At 37.7% G+C, this 19,794-nt stretch overlaps 1 protein-coding gene across 4 annotated transcripts in view; it reads left to right on the top strand.

Moving 5' to 3' along the window:
* Positions 1–1,216, top strand: part of impact (impact RWD domain protein) — a 417,506-nt gene extending 416,290 nt beyond the window's left edge. For all 4 annotated transcript variants that reach the window (XM_039754714.1, XM_039754711.1, XM_039754713.1 and 1 more), the window contains one exon: positions 701–1,216. In XM_039754714.1, the coding sequence (XP_039610648.1) occupies positions 701–760 (60 nt within the window). In that variant the 3' untranslated portion in view covers positions 761–1,216. The remainder of the gene's footprint in view (positions 1–700) is intronic.
* The last annotated feature ends 18,578 nt before the right edge of the window (positions 1,217–19,794 follow it).

Here is a 19,794-nt window from a genome sequence, read left to right as displayed (position 1 = left end):
ACTTAAATGATTTAAAAATTTCCTTAATGACTTGCTTTTTGCTTAACCATTAAAGGCTTTTAGTTTTCTGGAAATGGGAAAGAATTTTCAACAGGCCTTTAAACACTATTATATCACTAACCACAACAGAATTTAAAGACATGCAGCAATAAATGATTTTAGACAATGCACTTTATTTGAGTGGTGCAAAACACCATTAACATCTGCCTAGTCATTTACACATCAGACATTTCTTTTTCCAGGATTTTGGTTTAACTGTATACTTTGATGATAAAATAAATTCATGTTCTGTTTGAAACTGCTGCTGGAGATTTTGGACTGGACACCAGCTGCCATAGGGGATACTCATCCACACACGTCGCTTATACTGGACAACCTAAACCTGAAATCCTTTACATCTCAAATTAGTTTCTTGGAGAAGCCTACCAGAACAAACTCCTTTGACTCTTGTGAAATATGTATTGTATCTTTATAATCATGGAGTGTTGCTAAAAGTATTAGTGTTAAGATAATGTGCTCAGCCATACTGATGGAAAGCATTATATAAAATATGTAAACTGCATATTAATGTGCACCCCAAGAAATGTTTGCAAAAATGTATCTTTAATTCATTTTACTTCAAAGACCTCTGCTTTTATCCACACATATTCCTGATGTTATTGTAATTTGTAATAATTTCAATAATTTCTTTATCTTTCAGGATGATTCAGCCAAATCTGCAGACAAGAAAAAGAAACAAAGAGGCAGAAGGGGAAAATGAATTGTTTGATTTACTTGAAGGTTTTCTGTCTTGTTCATTCTATGCAACAATGAAGTATGAACTCAGTTCTCTTTCTTTGTAAAATGCAACTGTTTGCCTTGATTGTTACTTTGCTTTGGTAGGGGCCATATCTGCAATTATTAATTATTGAATCCATTTTAGTATTTTGTTCAAAAACATGAACTCAGTCTAATATGAATTGTTCAATCTACTTCTGACTAATTTTTGTTAGAGGGAATTATCAAATTGTACTATGATTGCATTTTATTGAAAAAAGAGAACATTAAATAATGTAACTTCTCATTACAACTCCAGTTTTACAAAATTAGTACAGTCTCCTACCAAATTATGCACAATGGCTACATACCAATTTGGGGATACTGTACATGGAAATTCATATAATTCCCTTTTTTGTCTTGCAAAACACAATAAAGCTGAATGTTTGCAGTTTTCCCAGACCGTGTCTGATGCTGATTTTCATGTGTGCATCGCTAGCAGTGATGCTCGATTGTCTTCACAGTCATTCCAAGTACACCTCACTGCAACCTGCGGAACAAAGCAGGGCTGGACATTCAAGTGGCCACTGGATGTTAGTGAGCTGCACTCATAGTCTCAACCTGCTTGTGTGTTTTTGTGTATTACCTTGAGCATCACGGCTCCAAAGCAGAATGTGAAAAGGTTAGAAAAGCCCAAAAGAGAGTGAACTGATAAAACAGAAGTAAACAGCCTTTTTAATAAAAGTATTTAATGAAAGGAAAATGTTTTATTAGACTTTGCTTTGGTGACTCATTTTTATTGTTGCACTAATACTGTCAATGTTCATGGTTTTTGGTGCTACTTGAGCATAAAAGTTCCTTTTTATGGGCCCAGGGAACACAATTTTGTTCCATTTAAATGAATGATAATGATTGAATGTGTCTCTGTTAAAAAATTCACGTTGCAAAGGAGTTTTCAGGAATGTATTAGCTTTGCACAGTGGGTGAAGCCTGTACATTATATGTTTCACTATTTTATTATACAGATTTTAGAACAATCTAATGATCACTCACTCAATAAAATAATTCCATATCTATTCTTGCAAGTAAACCTGGTCTTAACAATGTCACACATTGTATCCAGAGAAAAATGTGGTATACACACTCTTTTATGAAAAGTGTGTAGCAAGGCTACATAACCTGACTGTCGGGTTGGCCTGCTGGACTGTCCTTCACTTTATAATGTTGGCTGAGAGGGTGTTTATAAATAGCCCTTCAGGCTCTTTTGATGACGTTCCAGTCTGGGAGGATCCCGCCCGGTAAATATTCCTGCTGCCTGTTGCCGACGTCAGGTTTCCATAACAACCGAGAGGGGAAAGGATGCTTTGGTGGGAATCTTTCTTTTTAAGGGGAATGGTGGATCTAGGAGGGGGAGGAAAGAAAGAAAGAAAGGAAAAAGCTGAAGGCAAGGAGGGGACTATCTACGCTTTAAGAATCATCCAGCATCTTACTTCACCCAGGGATGTCTGCTATTTGTGGGTGGCCACCCCAAAGAAATATTCAGGTAACGAATCCCTGAGAAGAAGCCAGGTACTGGTGTTCTCTGGGTGCTCCCGTCTGGTGAGTCGGATTCCTGAGTGCGATTCTGCGGGATAGTCAGCAGAGGAGCCGTTTTGCCAGAGGATTGTTGTGGATCCTCGTGCCATTTTCGGTAGGAACTGAACTGTAGGATTTTTCTCTTTAATTGTGGACTACGTGAAATCTTTCTTTTTATTTTCTCTATTTCATAGTTTTTTTTTTCTGTGTACAAACCAGGGGTTAGGATTTGGCCGCTGGGGAGGGCGTCTGGGGAAGGGGATCACTAATGAGCACTTAGGCACCAGGCAAGTAAATGTAAACCTCAACTTTTTATATATTTTTTTCAGGCCCACTTTCTTTTGTGTGTGAAGTTTGGCCAGTTATTTAAGGGCGTGCATAGTGAACAAGAGGAGCCGAGGACCAAATATGGTAATGCTATTTTAGCCTTTGATAGATAGATAGATACTTTATTAATCCCAAGGGGAAATTCACATAATCCAGCAGCAGTATACTGATACAAAGAAACAATATTAAATTAAATAGTAATAAAAATGAAAAAAAATTAAAATAAAATTAATGTTCGCATTTACTCCCCCGGGTGGAATTGAAGAGTCGCATAGTGTGGGGGAGGAACGATCTCCTCAGTCTGTCAGTGGAGCAAGACAGTGACAAAAGTCTGTCACTAAAGCTACTCCTCTGTCTGGAGATGACACTGTTAAGTGGATGCAGTGGATTATTCATGATTGACAGGAGTTTGAATATCGTCCACTTCCCTTGCGGGTTGTGAAGTGTAGGAATCGCGTTCCCGTACCTGTGGTTGCTACAAGTGATGTTCAGTGAAACTATTGTAAATCATAATTATGACTTTGAATTTTTGACATTTGGTCGAAGACTTGCATTCATTGATTTAGTTACTTAAATAGATCAATTTACTGTCATTACACATCACGGTACAATAAAAGTATAAGGTTGCTCCTGGACTTTTACTGACTGAAACAGTCACCATCTTTTCCAAAGCATCACACATTGCTTAACCTTAGCTCAGTTTTTTCATCTGTTAAAAAACTTTGTTCTTTTGACCATGACGTCCGGATTTAATAACATTACTTACCCACAAGCAGTGAGATGCAAAAATGTTGACTGTAAGAATCTGATAAACCTGCCTAAGTGTGTCTTTATTAATTTGACTATCTGAACCCTGTCAGAGAAAGAACATTACTACTGTCCTTATGTTGTATGTTTTGATTTGTTCTTTATGAACTTTACCCAGTTATATTTTAGGTACCTGATGCTATTGTGGGCAAACAAGTAAATAAACATCACAAATGCAATAGCAATATCGTATACAGTAAAACTATACCGTGCCTAGTGCACACAGGTGCTACAAAAAGTAATAGCCATTAGCAAGAGCAATAAATATGCAATAGTATCAAATTAAATTTTTATACAGTATATCTATTTACCTTTATTTATTTGGCTGACACCTTTATCCAGTGTAACTTACAAATTCTGAGATACAGTTGATTACATTTCTTTTTTTTACCATTTGAAGCTCAGGGAGGTGAAATTACCTGATTTTGATCACACAGTGTCAGTAACAGCATTTGAACCCACACCCTTAGGGTTAGAAGTGCAAAGCCTTATACAACATATATAAGCAATCAGACAGTAAAAAGTAGATGAGTTACAGAATTATTAATAACATTAAATCTGTAGTAGTTGATAGTGCACGTGCATACAAATCAAGAAAATGGTTATACTGTATGTGAGACCTATTTTTTCAAATCTGCTTATTCATTTACTGGTTTCATGATTTGTAGGAAAATGCTAAGGCTCTTGAAAAGTAACTAGACATGGTCAAAAGACAGAAATGGGTTGAATGCCAGATGATCAAGAATTACTGCAACCTAAACCAAAACATAAGACAAGATCAGAATGGAAGAAATCAAAAACAGATTGTTTTCTGATCTTAGATATGGATATGACCGTGCGTTTTATCCTGTTGTTTCATGACTGATGGTTCATTACCTCAGAAGACACACCCCCAAAAGTGAGAGCTCAAAAAATGTTGTCAGAAACATCCCAAAATAGTTTACTATAACAAAACGAAACAATTAAGCAAAAAAAAAACTAATGTTATTGCCAAAGTTCTTGGGGTAGAAAACCCCATCCTGAATACAAATTCATACCAAAAGTTTTGAAAAAAAATTAACCAAGAAAAAATACCCAACAAAAGGGTTGTCTTTAAAAAACTTCTTTTCCCTCCATATGAATGCTAATTGTAATATTTTTTAATTATGTCTTAAAAGATTTTCAAAAAAGTCTTAGACAGATCCTCTAATTTGAGGGATTTGATTTTCTGTAATTTGAGATAATATGGAACATCAGTTACCCACTGAGTCATAAAATGTGGGCTGGGATTCTCCCAGTTTAGCAATATAAGTCTGTGTGCTTGTACAGTATTGGGGTATGGGCTATTACAATCAGTTTGTCCTTCTCCACTTTAAGTCCATCTGAGAGTACACGAAACACAGTCTGATAGTCTGACAGTCTGATAGGTATTTAAAGATGATTGCCCAAAATGATGTTCAGCTAGAGTGTATTTCATGTATGACTGACTTCCATTCCTTTTCTGAGTTTTTAATTGAAAGGTCATTTTCCCTCCATACCCTAGAGAAGATTCATTGAGATGTTTTTATTTATCGTTAAGATGTTAGTCTGATATGAGTCTTCAACACTTACCAGTATTGTCTCTGAGAGAGGAAGGGCCAAGAGTTCTGGACATTTGGGTAGGTTTCTTTTAACAAAATTTCTAATTTGAAAATATTGGAAAAATTGTGTTGCTGTAAAATTAAATTTGAAGTGTAATTGTTTAAAAGATGCAAATATGTTATCTATATAGACTTCTCTAAGTATCTTAATCTCAAGTGCTTTCCAAAGATTAAGTACTGAGCAGGTTTGAGTGGGTTGAAAAAGGAGATTATTTTGCAGCGAAGCTACAGATAAAAGATTTCCTGCCTTGAAGCACATCCTGCATTGGTTCCATATTCTGATTGTATGTTTGCTGCCCAGTAATAAAACTGAAAGTTTCCCAGTGCCATACCACCTTCTGTTTTAGGTCATTGTAGATTCATCTTTTGAATGATTGGACGTCTTGAATTCCAGACAAATTAGGTTATAATTGAGTCAAGTTTCTTAAAGAACAAATTGTTAATGTGTATAGGGATGCTCTAAAATAGAAACAGAAGCTTAGGAAGAACTGTTTATCTTGACAGTAGTGATTCTCCCTGCTGAGATGAAGGGTAGACCATCTGTTAACATCTTGTCTGATTTTTTTTCCATACTGTTACCAAAATTGTGTTGAAAAATACCTTTATATTTACTTGTGATGTTTATCCCTATATATTTAAACTTTTGATAGAGTGAACATATAAGTGTCCCATCTACTATTGTGTGCTAGAGAGTTCACTGGAAAAAGCACAATTTTATTCAAATTAATTTTAAATCAAGATGTCTTTTAAAATTCTGCTAGTGTGTTAAGGACTGATGGTCAAGATCTAATATATAAAGTACAATATCATCTGCGTAAAGTGGTATTTTCTGTTTGTGTTTTTCTGTGATAATCCCCTTTACCTCTAATGTATTTTAAAAAATGAACAGTCAATGGTTCAATCGCTAATGCAAAAAGCAATGATGATAGAGGGCACCCTTGTCGAGTAGCATGTTCTAGTCTGAAGTAGTCTGAGTTTGTGTTGTTAATATGAACTGAGAATTCTGGATTGGCCCAAACTGAATTTGTGCAAAGTGGTGAACAGATGGTCCCATTGGACTCAAAATCTTTTTCTGTGTCCAAGGATAGTAAGATCTTTGTTGTGTTAGATTTCATGGGTGAATATATTACATTAAATGGACGCCAATAGTTTGAAGCTAAGTGTCTGCCTTTAATAAATCCGGTTTAGTCTTGTTATATTGCAGAAAGAAGCACTTTCCCTGCCCTTATTGCCAAAGCTTTGGAGAGTAACTTAGCACTATTATTCAGGACTGAAATTGGTCTGTGTTATTCACATTCCAGTAAGTCCTTATTTTTCTTTAGTAGCAATGGAGCTTATTCAGTTGAAGTTTTTATTTTTTTTTTTTTTAAATAACATTCCACTAGGTAGCCACCAGGGCCTGCTGTTTTTTCAATCTGGAATGAGTTTATAACATCCAGTAGATCTGAGAGTGTCAGATGTTTGTCAAATTTTTCTCCATTAAGCTGTGATATTTGCACTGTATCAAAAATACCTTAGTTTGTACTTCATCATCTTTAATCATGTTGGAATAAAAGGACTTAGAGTACTCCTTAAATGTGTAAGATATATTTTTATGCTGTATGATTTTATCTCAAGTTGCATTGGTAATTTCTGTTATTGAATTACAAGATCTTATAAGCCTTCTCTCCATGTTCATAATAACGATCATTTGATTTTATCAATTCCTTTTGTTGTCAAGAAACTAAACTCTGATTGTAGAGCCTGTCTGCTCCTGTAAAGTGTCTAATTTAGAGATATGGAATATCACAATCTATTTTGGAAATCTCACTGATTAACTTTGATGCCTTCTTGGTCTCCAAATTATTGTTATGAGAGAGATATGAAATACTTATAATGTTTAAATGGCAGAACTTTGAAACAACCACAACTGTTCCTAGAGATTGCTGCCTGTACAAACTGAGCATTTGGGGGTGAATGGCCATGGTAAGAGAGATGACCAAAAACCAGTGATCATTCTAGCTCAGCTGCAGAGAGTCCAGCAGGACAACCATCACTGCAGCATTTCACTGATATGAACTTTATGACAATGAGTGACCAAACAGTAGCCTCTCCTCAGTAAAAGACACATGACTGCCTCCTTTGAGTTTGTAAAGGACTGTCAGACTGTGAGAAGGAAGCTTGGCTGGTCTGATGAATCCAAGATGTAACTGTGCGAACTCAATCCTAAGTGTCATGTCGGTAGGACACCAGGCACTGCTCAACACATATGAAATACCATTCCAACAGTGAAGCAAGGTGGTGATCATGCCGTCGAGCTGGGGAAGTGGGAGACTGGTGATGTTTGAAAGAAAGCTGAATGAAGCAAAGTACAGAAATATCCTTAATGAAAACCTATTTCAGAGCGTTCTAGACCTCAGACTGTGCTGAAGGATTGGTTTCCAACTGGACAATGATCCTAAGCACAAAGCAAAGATAACACAGGAGTGGCTTATGGACAGCCCTGTAAATATCCTTGAGAGGCCCAGCCAGAGCCAAGATTTGAACCAATCAAATATCCTTAGTCAGACCTAAAAACAGCTATTCACTGACAGCCTCCATACAACCTGATAGAGCTGAAGAGGATCTGTAAAGAATGGTGAGCTTGCTGCGTCATAGCTAAGAAGACTCCAGGCAGTAATCAGTGGCCAAGTTGCCTCAACAAAGTTAGGGAGAGCCTGAATACTTGTGTCAATGTCATATTTCATTTTTTAATTTTTAACATGTTTTTAAAAAAATCTAAAATCCAGTTTCCACTTTTTGTCCTTCTGGGGAATTAAATGTTTCTTGATAAGGGAAAAAAGAATTTAAATGATTTTGATGTAAAGTTACAGTACAACACAACAAAATGTGCAAAAATTGAAGGGCTCTAAATCTTTCTGAATGTACTTGATGTGCTTTGAATGTGGATGATAAAGAATTTGTAACTAAATTAAGCTTATATTTTTAACTGGAGAAAAGACTGAGAGGCGAAACAGAAGCAACGATGAGGCAAAGTGATGTAATGGTAAGTGGGTTAGTAGTGAGATGAATGTGGAATGAATGTCATTACTTGACCGAGAGGCCTTGTTAATAGATCCTCAGGTAGAAGTGTGCTTTTGAAAAGTGCCATAAAACGACAAGCCACAAGTTGGCAGCATCAGTACTCTGTAGCAGGTATCCAGGTTCCCGCAAAAGTGTCTTGTACATAGCTTTAGGTATGACCTGGAGGGATGTCCTGTCAGAATGAAGTGGCACCGAGTGCACTCTGAAAGTACATCTGGGCCTGGGCTTAGAAGGACCTAAACCTGGAATGGTGCAGAGACAGGGGCTCATCTGGGCAGGAGGGGATAAGAATATATAAAGATGGAACGGTTTACTTTAGTGCTTGTTGGTCAAGTGTAGAAGTGTATTGGCTTTGCTCGTTTATCTTTCATTTAACCTTCCCATGAACATTATAAGTTCTCCAATAAATGGCCTTTCTATATCGGTGTCTTTCTAGATAGATAGATAGATACTTTATTAATCCCAAGGGGAAATTCACATAATCCAGCAGCAGTATACTGATACAAAGAAACAATATTAAATTAAATTGTAATAAAAATGAAAAAAAATTAAAATAAAATTTAAATTCTAGGTGTGGGCTCCGCTCTGAGGTCCCCTGTTTTAGTAACACTGCCTTTACTGAGGTAACATTTTTCTACTTTAAACTATATTTTATTAATTTTACCTGGTACACTGAACTTTGAAAACCCAGTTCTTTTTAAAGGTACAGTAATGCAGCATTAATGGCTTTTTTAAAAGGTACACATAAAGCTGAGATTTTACATTGTGTCAGAAAGAGAAAATAGCCACAACATCTCAGTTTCTACTAGCAGCCTTACGTGCCTTACACCTTTCTGTTACTTTTATTATGTTTGTGACTGATGTGACAATTACAGGTAGCTGTCATCTAGCCACTTAGGTTGTGTACATTAACATAAACAATAGTTTTCCAATCCATTATTCTCTCAAAAAAATATAAGCTGAAAGCTGCAATTGTAACTCAAATCTAACATAAGAATGAAATACAATTACTTCATCTCTTTTACTTGTTATCACTAAAGCAATTCAATAATAGCTAGTGCAAGTATAACTTTTACAGAAGGATTTGTTACCTGTCTTTTTATTTCTGTAATCATAGCTCTGTAATCTGCTCTAATACCAGAATTATGTTAGATAATTTCAGAGTGCAAGCTGAAACGATTAGAGTTTACAAAAAAGAGAGCACATCTCTAAATGTTTCATGTTGACTGAATTATCTGTTTTTTTACAGCTTTCACAAAATATATATTAAAAAACAAAAATAATAGACGTAGACAATGGTAGATTTCCTGACTTGTTGGGCTCATCGTGTTTACCATCTTACATGCCTTAATGGAAACTTTTTTTCCCCTAAAAAAGGTAAGTAGACAAAAGACATTTTAATGTTACTGTTTGCCTTTATGACTAGCATTGTGTTACAATGTGTCAAATAATACTTTGGATCTGTTTTAATATGTTGAGTCTTTAATGAAACTTTTCCTTTGTTTTTACTGTTCTAAATATTTATTTGTTGATCATTTTCTAATTATCATATTTTCCTATTTGCATTTTTGCCCTTCTTTTGTAATTTCTTGGATTGGTAGTGCATCCTAGAGGTCTGTCTATCCCAGAACAACAGGAGCAGAAAAGGACAAAATCTAAATTGCTGTGTACCCCCTTGCAGTTCAGCAGGCCAGGTTCTCACGGATATATTTGCATTAAAGCCTCACCCACTTTTGGACAATGGTGTTCAAGCACACAACCTCTCCTTCTTGGTTTCTGGTGCTGTTTTTCTGTTTCTGGTGTCTCACCCACCCAAGCTGTACCAGTAACCCTGACAGCTGAGGCTGCACTGCACTTCACATCTCAATCTCAAGCTAGTTTTACCCTGACAGAATGTGGTCTTTACACCTGCATCACCCAGGTCTTACCCTGATCCAAACCTCATAATCACTTTTGGAATCCACTCTATGAATGTCTGCAATCAATAGACCATAGTGACTCTTCTGTCAACTCGCATTTTAATATGTTAATGGCACCAGGCAGTGGGAACGTGTTGTATGTTGGTCAGACATAGGAAATAAAAATGTTAGGTTTGAATACACAATGGGCGGTCAGGAAATCAAGAGTATACCTTATGAGAAGGATTTAGGAGTCATAGTAGACTCTAAGCTATCGACTTTTGTGAATTTCCCCTTGGGATTAATAAAGTATCTATCTATCTATCTATCTATCTATCTATCTATCTATCTATCTATCTATCTATCTATCTATCTATCTATCTATCTATCTATCTATCTATCTATCTATCTATCTATCTATCTATCTATCTATCTATCTATCTATCTATCTATCTATCTATCAATCTATCTATCTATCTTCCCAACAGTGTTCAGAAGCCATTAAGAAGGCTAAAAGAATGTTAGGTTATATAGTACAATGTGTGCAGTACAAGTCCAAGGAGGTTGTGCTCGAGCTTTATAACTCACTGGTGAGGCCTCATTTGGAGTACTGTGAGCAGTTTTGGTCTCCAGGCTACAAAAAGGACATAGCAGCACTAGAAAAGGTCTAGAGAAGAGCGACTAGGCTGATTCCAGGGCTACAGGAAATGAATTATGAAGACTTATGAAGAAAGATTTTAGTTTCAGCAAATGAAGATTGAGAGGTGATATGATTGAAGTGTTTAAAATTATGAAGGGAACAGTGGATCGAGACTGTTATTTAAAAATGAGTTCATCAAGAACACGGGGACACAGTTGGAAACTTCCTAAGGGTAAATTTCTCACAAACATTAGGAAGTTTTTATTTACACAAAGAATGATAGACACTTGGAATAAGTTACCAAGTAGTGTGGTAGACAGTAAGACTTTAGGGACTTTCAAAACTCAACTTGTTGTTTTTTTGGAAGAAATAAGTGGATAGGACTGGCGAGCTTTGTTGGGCTGAATGGCCTGTTCTCGTCTAGATTGTTCTAATGTGAACATACAACATTCTCAAGGCACTACAAGTAACAGAGCTGCAGAATGATCAGTAATAATACATCTTTAATGTGTACTAATTGGCAGAGTACGTATGTACAGATCTATTTCATTTGTCTTTCTAAATCTTTCTAAATTCTTTTTCTGTTACAGGGATGTCTTCAACTGGAAAATGCTAATACTCAATATTGTTAAAAAATACTAATACTCTTAGTACTGTTAAAAATACAATATAGAAAATACTAATAATATATACAAATACTAATACTAGGTGGAAAATACTAATATTCCTACAGCTACTACCACCTATCCAAGGTTGGCTATGCCTGCAGTTTTTGTAGCTGCTCCGTCTCATCACAGTCACCACACTGTAATTCATATCTCTTACTTGCATCTTTTTCTTCCTGTTTAAATAATCTGTGCCTCTGCTTGTGACTCCACCACTGAGATTACCTCCTAAATTTCCTTTCATACTGTGTTGGACTTCAGTCCTCTGTAGCACCCATCAGTCCCTGAATTAATTTGTTGGACTAGTAGGATTTAGTACACCATTAGGTAAATCAGATGTATAAAGTCCTTCCTCAAATAATCAATGCCTAGAAAGAAGGTGACACCTGAAGATTAAGTAATCAGACACCACTTGTAATACTGAAGGTAATCCATTTGAAAACCCAACTTATGGCACCCTGTGTTATGGTGCCCACAAGGCCTCGCCTACATACAGTCATATGAAAGAGTTTAGGAACCCCTCTCAGCCTGCTTAATAATTTGCTTTCAACAAAAAGATAACAGTGGTATGTCTTTCATTTCCAAGGAACATCTGAGTACTGGGGTGTTTTCCGAACAAAGATTTTTTAGTTAAGCAATATTTAGTTTTATGAAATTAAATCAAATGTAAAAAACTGGCTGTGCAAAAATTTGGGTCCCCTGGTAATTTTGCTGATTTGAATGCATGTCACTGCTCAATACTGATTACTAGCAACACCAAATTGGTTGGATTCGCTCGTTAATCCTTGAACTTCATAGACAGGTGTGTGCAATCATGAGAAAAGGTATTTAAAGTGGTCAATTGCAAGCTGTGCTTCCCTTTGACTCTCCTCTGAAGAGTGACAGCATGGGATCCTCAAAGCAGCTCTCAAAAGATCTTAAAACAAAGATTGTTCAGTATCATGGTTGAGGGGAATGCTACAAAAAGCTATCTCAGAGGTTTAAATTGTTAGCTTCAACTGTAAGGAATGTAATCAGGAAATGGAAGGCCACAGGCACAGTTGCTGTGCTGCCAGTTCTTGCTCAGCAGCCATCAAATTTAATTTTGGAGAGATTTTGTATGGAAGAATGGTCAAAAATACCTCCATCCAGAATCCAGACACTCATCAAAGGCTATAGGAGGCGTCTAGAGGCCTTTATATTTGCAAAAGGAGGCTCAACTAAGTATTGATGTCATATCTCTGTTGGGGTGCCCAAATTTTTGCACCTGTCTAATTTTGTTATGATGCATATTGCATATTTTCTGTTAATCCAATAAACTTAATGTCACAACTCAAATACTATTGTGTCCATAAGGCATGTCATATAGTAAAAGGAAGTTGCAACTTTGAAAGCTCAGCCAATGATAAACAAAAATCCAAAGAATTAAGAGGAGTTCCCAAACTTTTTCATATGACTGTATGTGCCCCTCAGGCATGTCAAGAAAAGTTATTTGAAAGACAAGGGACATCAACATCTTGCGGCTAGAACTCAAAACTAGAACCATAACCCTAATTAATGAATGAAGCATTGAACTCAACTGGTAATCCATACCCCATTAACAAGCAGTCAAAGTGAAGTATGAGGAGGCAAAGAGGACATGACCTCAAGTTTCAACAAGTAGACACAAGATGTTGGACACATTTAAAAACCCAATTGATACCAACCAAATTATGAGAAGATAAACCAAGCAAAAAATGGTGGGGGACCCAATAACACATGAAGCCATTTTTTAAAGGCCATATATAGAAGAAGAAGCTCAGTTGACAAGCTGGACTAAATACCAATGAAGAGTGTTGAATTTTCAGTATTCTGCAAAACTCATAAAGTAATCTCCCACAACTGCTAAACAGATTTGCATCTCTGACTGCGCCATGATCCCAAGGTAGGCCCGAATGAGTGCAGTCCAAAGGAAGAACTGGTGACTTAATTATAATTAAATACTCAATGAATGATGACGTGTGAGTGAAGGAATGAACAAACCTGGAGGAATGTGAATGAATTTTTGGAGCTTTGCTTGAATGTTCAGTCCCAGGCTGTTTCAGTGATCCTAATGGATTGACATCTTCAGACATTAAATCCGCTTTTTTTTTTTTTTCAGAGAGCCTTGATTGTTGTTTTTTGCCTGCTTATTCCTCCTATGCTTATAGAGTTGACCTTCATACCATTAGTCTCAGGGAGAACGCCTTCTAGTTTGCATGTGCCAAGCCTCACTTTAAATTAGGGGTCTCCGATGCAGTTCTGTTATAGCCCCATTGGGCTATGTCTGCCACCCATTGACCAGGTGCTTGCTGACAAATACTTCACCTAGGAGTGTTTGCTGGTATCCCACTACTGGATGAAGTTTTCTTTGTTTTTGTTAAACCATCTTAAGAAGAGGAGAATTTAAATTGTCAGTATTTTTTATAGAAAGACGTAACCCTGCTAGGAACACAAAGTTTCTAATAACGTAGAGCTGGATGCTAATAATATTTTTGCTGCAGTTGCACCTAAAATAAACCCTTTCTTCTTCTGTATTAATTTTTTTTTGAAAATCAGAACATTAGAGTAGCATTGTACTAATCAAATATAATGACATACCAGATACATCTATTTACATCAAATTAAATAAAATAAAGGTGAAGGAAAGATACAAAGCAAAATCAAATTCAATCCCCACCCAAGAAAAAGAGAAGAGAGAGACACAAATTAAAAGGAAACAAATCATCTATATATTTTTTCAAGAAGTGATACATTGATCAGTAATATTAGAGAGTTAATCATAGGCCCAAATGCCTATTTTAAAATAACATTAATGAATTTGCGCTATGTTTTATAAATGTTTTGGAGATATCCTCTAAGAGAGAGTTCTTCAGATTTGAGGTCATGTAATGTAGAGTGTTGCATACCCACTGAGTAATAGAAGTGGATTGGCAGTCTGCCAGTTGAGCAGGATACGTCTATAAACACTTACTCCTTCAAGAGGACAGGCCAAGGGAAGGTAAAGATACAGTATGTGAAGATAAAGAGAAATTATAATTTAAGATGTACAAGGGTAAATCTTAAAGCAAATGCCATTTGAAAAGAGCACAGTAACCTCAACCAATAGAAGCTGAAGCTTATATATATATATTGTAATAAGGCACTGTATTGCAAATGACCTGGCACAGACTTACACGGAGGCACGTGTAAAAACACAAACAGCTTTATTTTCTTCACCTGTGGGGCACGTCTTCCCCATGAACCCCACAGGCACAACACACACCAAAATAGCATAAGCACAAAAACACACTCCTCCCGTCAAGCTTTGTCCCTCTCCTCTCGACTCTGGCCACTGAGTGGTGGTTGCTGGCCCCTTTTATAGCCCACCCGGAAGTGCTCCATGTACTTGATCACCTGTTTCCGGTTGCACTTCCGGGTGGGGCTGAAGACTCGTCCAGCCGGGCTCAGGGACCCATGCACCACCCCAGATCTTAACAGGGCTGTGGAGAACTCCATCTCCCACGGAGCCCTGAAGGAAGCTGAGGCACCACCGTCAGCTGGGGAGGCTGCCACCAAGTGTCCTGGGGAAGGTATTGAGCAGCCCATGGTTGCTTCCCAGGAACATATGTCGAAGGGACGTGCTGACCGTCCGCCACAATATGTATAAAAAGTTTATTTTATCTGATTTTATTCATATTTTGGTACGACAGCTGGTATGAAAAAGATACGTATCTCTCACATAACATATGAGTCAGGGAGATGAGATGAGTCAAGTATGACACAATTCTGAAATGCTGATGTGCCCTATTTGGCCAGGGTCGTCAGGGTCAACCGCTACTTCAAGGATCCCCACGCAAGCAACCTCTGCAGTCAGCAAACCAACGTTACCTAAGTTTGGAGGTTACACATTTAAAGGCTTAAAAATCAACTGCGTGGAACTCCAGAGCTCACCTATGGACAGATGGAAGATGTTGTTCCTGCCTGTGCCTAGGACACAATGCTTTCCCACACACTCTGTCAAAGACTGGACAAGCACCAGAAACCTCAACTGCATCACACTTCTTTGACTATTTTTTTAGTGTGATTTCTAAGCTGATATTAAACTGAAGCTAAAATATAATCTTCCTTTAGTGTTATTGATTCTTTCTTCCTTTTAGAATCATCACCATACCTCTAGGGAATTCTATAAAATAAAGTAGTATATACAGTATTTTATGTATATCAGTGGTACAGTAAAGGCTGCAATCTCTAACAAACCTCTTCTCAGGGAGCATGTGCCCCCTGCTGGGTACAGGGGCAACCTTATTGGGTTAACCACTTTGTTTCTTGCAGGCTGTATGCCTACAATGTTATCAAGTGTTTATCTGAAAGTGGTCTGTTGTGTAGTAATTTGCTCTTTTCTACTGATGCACTAATGTAGAAGAAAAAGGCAAACATCTCAGGTGCCTAAGACGTTCAAACAGTTCTCGTATATGGTGTGATGGAACCTGGTGTGTCAGCGAGCCCCAAACCCCCAAACATGATCACACCGAGTCCCGGATTCAAATAACGACAGGTTTATTTATCCAAATCCTCCAAACGTAACACAAACACAAATACACAGTTTCTGTCTTTCTCCACTATACCTTTCCTTTTACCACCACACTGCCCTCCTCCAGTTGATTGTAGCTCTACACTCTCCCAGCTCCAACTTGCCTGGATAAGGGAGTGTGGTCCCTTTTATTACAGACCTAGGAGTACTTTCGGTGCCAGGGTGATTGCCTGGCGGAAGTACTTCTGGGTCACACGGAAGTCCCATAAACTGGGGAGCGCATCTCCCTACAGTGCCCCCTTGTGTCACCCATTGTCCCCAGTAGGGCTATATTGCTGGACTGCATCTCCCAGCATTCCCTGCTGGTTCCGGAATGGAGGGCTACTGCCATCTAGCATCTGGGGCCTCTGTTCTGGCCATCTCTGCCAGGTCTGGTTCCTCCCTCTTCCCTGGTCGGGATGCCTGTCTGCCTTCTAGGAGCCTCCCATCCAGGAAAGGAACCATCACCTTTTCCGGCTGCAATGTCGGTCCAGCCCATGTGGTATCTACAATGGTTTAAGTTAATTTTGCTTTTCATTGTTTAAAAATAGTCCTTTCAAAATTGCTAGTGATAAGATTGCATTTAGCTGAAATTAACTCAGCTTTTTTTTCCAGGGGGAGCGATTTCTTTAGATGTTTTTCAGTGAGTTCTTCACACTTGGACGCCTGTAAGACAAAGTAAGTCAAGCTTTGAATTCAGTAACTGGTGGTACGTCTAAATGTAATTAACAGTAACTAACCAGTTGGGGATGTTTCAGCTACAGCTCACAGATGGAAAGCCTCATGCTCTCCTCCAGAATACTTTGGTACAGCTTAGTCAGTCCATAATTCTGTTGACCATGGTAGTGACATTAAAAAGCCTTTTGTGGTGATCAGTGTCAAAAAGGGCAAATTAAATCCATTGTGATTTGATGTTGTTTAACAATAAAATGTGAAAATTTCCAAGGGGGTGAATACTTTTTATTGGCACTGTATACGTCATGTCTGACGAGGCAAACAGAGAAAAAGTATCACTACAGAAGATGAAATGGTAGCGTGAGCCAGACCTCAATTCAGCAACCTAAAGTCTATTCTATCTTTAACAAAAACAAAAGCCATACCCAAAAGTCCAAGTCTGAGAGCTAAGTAAGGAAGTACCCAGAAGTTCAAACAAGACAGCAGCACACACCAATGAAGAAGGTTTTGTGTTAATCGAATCTCAAATGACAGGAGCGCTGGCCCGACAGTGACGTCACAAAGCATACATTTCCAGCTGTGTTCCATAGTAATGTTGTAGCAACTGCTCCAGAAAATGGCAATGTCTGGAAAAAAAATAACGTGGTGTTGATAAAAGATGTGAACAAAATTTAACATTGTTAAATATTGTTAAAATATTACTATAAAGAGCAGGATAAGTGTATGTGAAATAAATGTCTGTGTGTATCAAAACTCCTAGCATAATATAAAAGATAGAAAAGAATCCAAAATAAAGGCAGAGAAATGTGACTACCAAAGCAGACCATGACAACGTGCCTCAGAATTGTGGACCGCTGGACAGTGCACTTTTGCCTCAGACGCACATTGAGGTTTCACCCTGGTGATGTTATGTTTGATAAGACAGGCTTGCAGCCATTCTTTTCACATGTAGACATTCATGTTGGTCGATTCATTTTGATTGTATGATTTTTCTCTTTTAAAATGTCTTCAGTGTAACTATGCTACTCTTGGGTGACGTTACCTTTGTTTTCTGATTTGACTTCCTCCCACTCCTTAAACATCACAGTTAAGATTCTGAGCCACAGTAGGCAGCTCTTATGCATTCTGCACAATATTTTCCTATTAATGCAAAATTTGTGGAGAAGGCATTTCTGTTGGGTGACCATTTCCTTTCCGTAATTGCTTTTAGGTTGTTTCGCTTCATGGGCCAGATGGCAGTTTCTTTCGGAAATGGACATTCTTAGTGGTAAGCCATTAAAATGCCCTCCTCCTGAGATTTAGGCTCTTTATGTATATTTTCCTAATTATCACAACATATAAACACATTTTCTTTACTCAAAGATGGATGCATTTAAAAGACAAAGCATTTTACCATATCCACGTCGTGTAATGCCACAATGTCATTCACCATCCTCCATCATCGTTATTTTCCATCTAATATCAAACGTTCATTTTGGCCTGAACAATTCTAGTTGCATTTTCCACCTCTGGGTTTACTTTTTTTGGTCTATAAAATGTATGGCTGTACTTGGGTGTGCAGCACTTTTGTTGTATTACTTTTAGATTAGATTAGACTTTTAGATTACTTTTAGATTGATTATTCATTATATTGACTATTATCTACCACTATAATGTTGTGTCTCTCAGCGTTACATTTTTGCCCCCATTTCCTACTAATTTTCCTCCAAAGATGAACAAGTGTGCTAAATGCTGATTGAGATTAAGGTCAGGCAAACACTGACCAGCTGCAGGCAGAACAGAAGGAGCACAAGCAACCACAAAATGGCACTGTGCTTTTTAAAGTGCAGCTGGTAGCATGAACCTGGGCCTAGAAGATTGATATGGACAAGCCAGCAAGGAGGCTCATTTAACAGAAGGGCATTTAACTTAGCAGTTTCAATGAGCAATTCTGTCATTCAAAGAGTCTCATCAAAGATCAGGCAGTACCCTATCTATCTATCTATCTATCTATCTATCTATCTATCTATCTATCTATCTATCTATCTATCTATCTATCTATCTATCTATCTATCTATCTATCTATCTATCTATCTATCTATCTATCTATCTATCTATCTATCTATCTATCTATCTATCTATCTATCTATCTAATAGTGCCTTTCATATCTATTGTAGAATAAAGACAGACAACTCAGCAAGGTTTTCCAGCCCCGTATACTGTGAAAAAAAATGAGTCCAAGTAGATTTTACACCCAAAATAAAGTTGCATCTAACAGAGACTGCTAAAATGGTGGAGAGGGGTGCCTTTATGGTGAGGGACCGGAAGTAGATAGACAGAAATGCTGGGAAGGAACCGAGATGGATGCTGAGATTGATGATGTCATCAAAGGTCGACAGCGGGAGGGCAGGAGTGGTTATGCGTGTTCAGGTAGTCGCGGCAGATTCATGGCGGTGGTGCGTCTTTCTTTCAGCAGGAACAAAGATAGAGAGATTAGTACCCCGCCATTCCCTTCTGGCATGCGGCTTCACGTTACAGTTTGGGTTCTTACACGGTCCCCATATCGCACGTGCATGACACCATCCATTTTTTATATGTAAGTTATCCCATGTAATTTGTAGTGATGGACGAGAAAAAATTGTAGTCTCATGATTTCATGCAGAGCAGTGATAAAAAAGTTTATGATATGACTGTTGTGACCAATGCTGGAAAACGGCAAATGATGCAAAAAACTTAAATGGAAAAAAGAAATAAAAAAAAAAAAAAACTCACGTTACTTGTGTTGCATAATCCACATGTCCATTTTCCAGTTGTATTCTCAAAATGTGCAAAACACATGAATTTTGTAGTAATAAAATATTGTTAAATAGCTAACTTCCGGAAACATTAGCGCACATCATATACAGGAGCCTAAAGCCAGTTAGAGACAAGACTCTTGACCAGTGAGTGAGAGGAGAGGCTGATCTTCTCCTGTGTGACTGTAGTTTCCTCTTCATGATGTGCTGCTGATTTTTCCATAAATATCTACAAAATAATATTGTAGCAAAAAATGCAATCCAAAATCCAAGCCTGTACACATCGAGAACATGGCCATGACTTTCTCTGGGAACTCTGAGATATTCAATGCAATGAAGAATAAATCAGAGTAGTGAATATGCAGAAATATATTTTTAAAACCCGTCGACATGAGGAGAATGACCAGCTCACACTGGACCTCACCGTTGTGTCACTGTGCCCCTT

The sequence above is a fragment of the Polypterus senegalus genome, chromosome 5 (assembly GCF_016835505.1).
Source record: "Polypterus senegalus isolate Bchr_013 chromosome 5, ASM1683550v1, whole genome shotgun sequence".
Classification (NCBI taxonomy): domain Eukaryota; kingdom Metazoa; phylum Chordata; class Cladistia; order Polypteriformes; family Polypteridae; genus Polypterus; species Polypterus senegalus.
The sequence above is the reverse complement of the archived record's forward strand: the minus strand, read 5'-3'. Positions and strand labels throughout refer to the sequence as shown.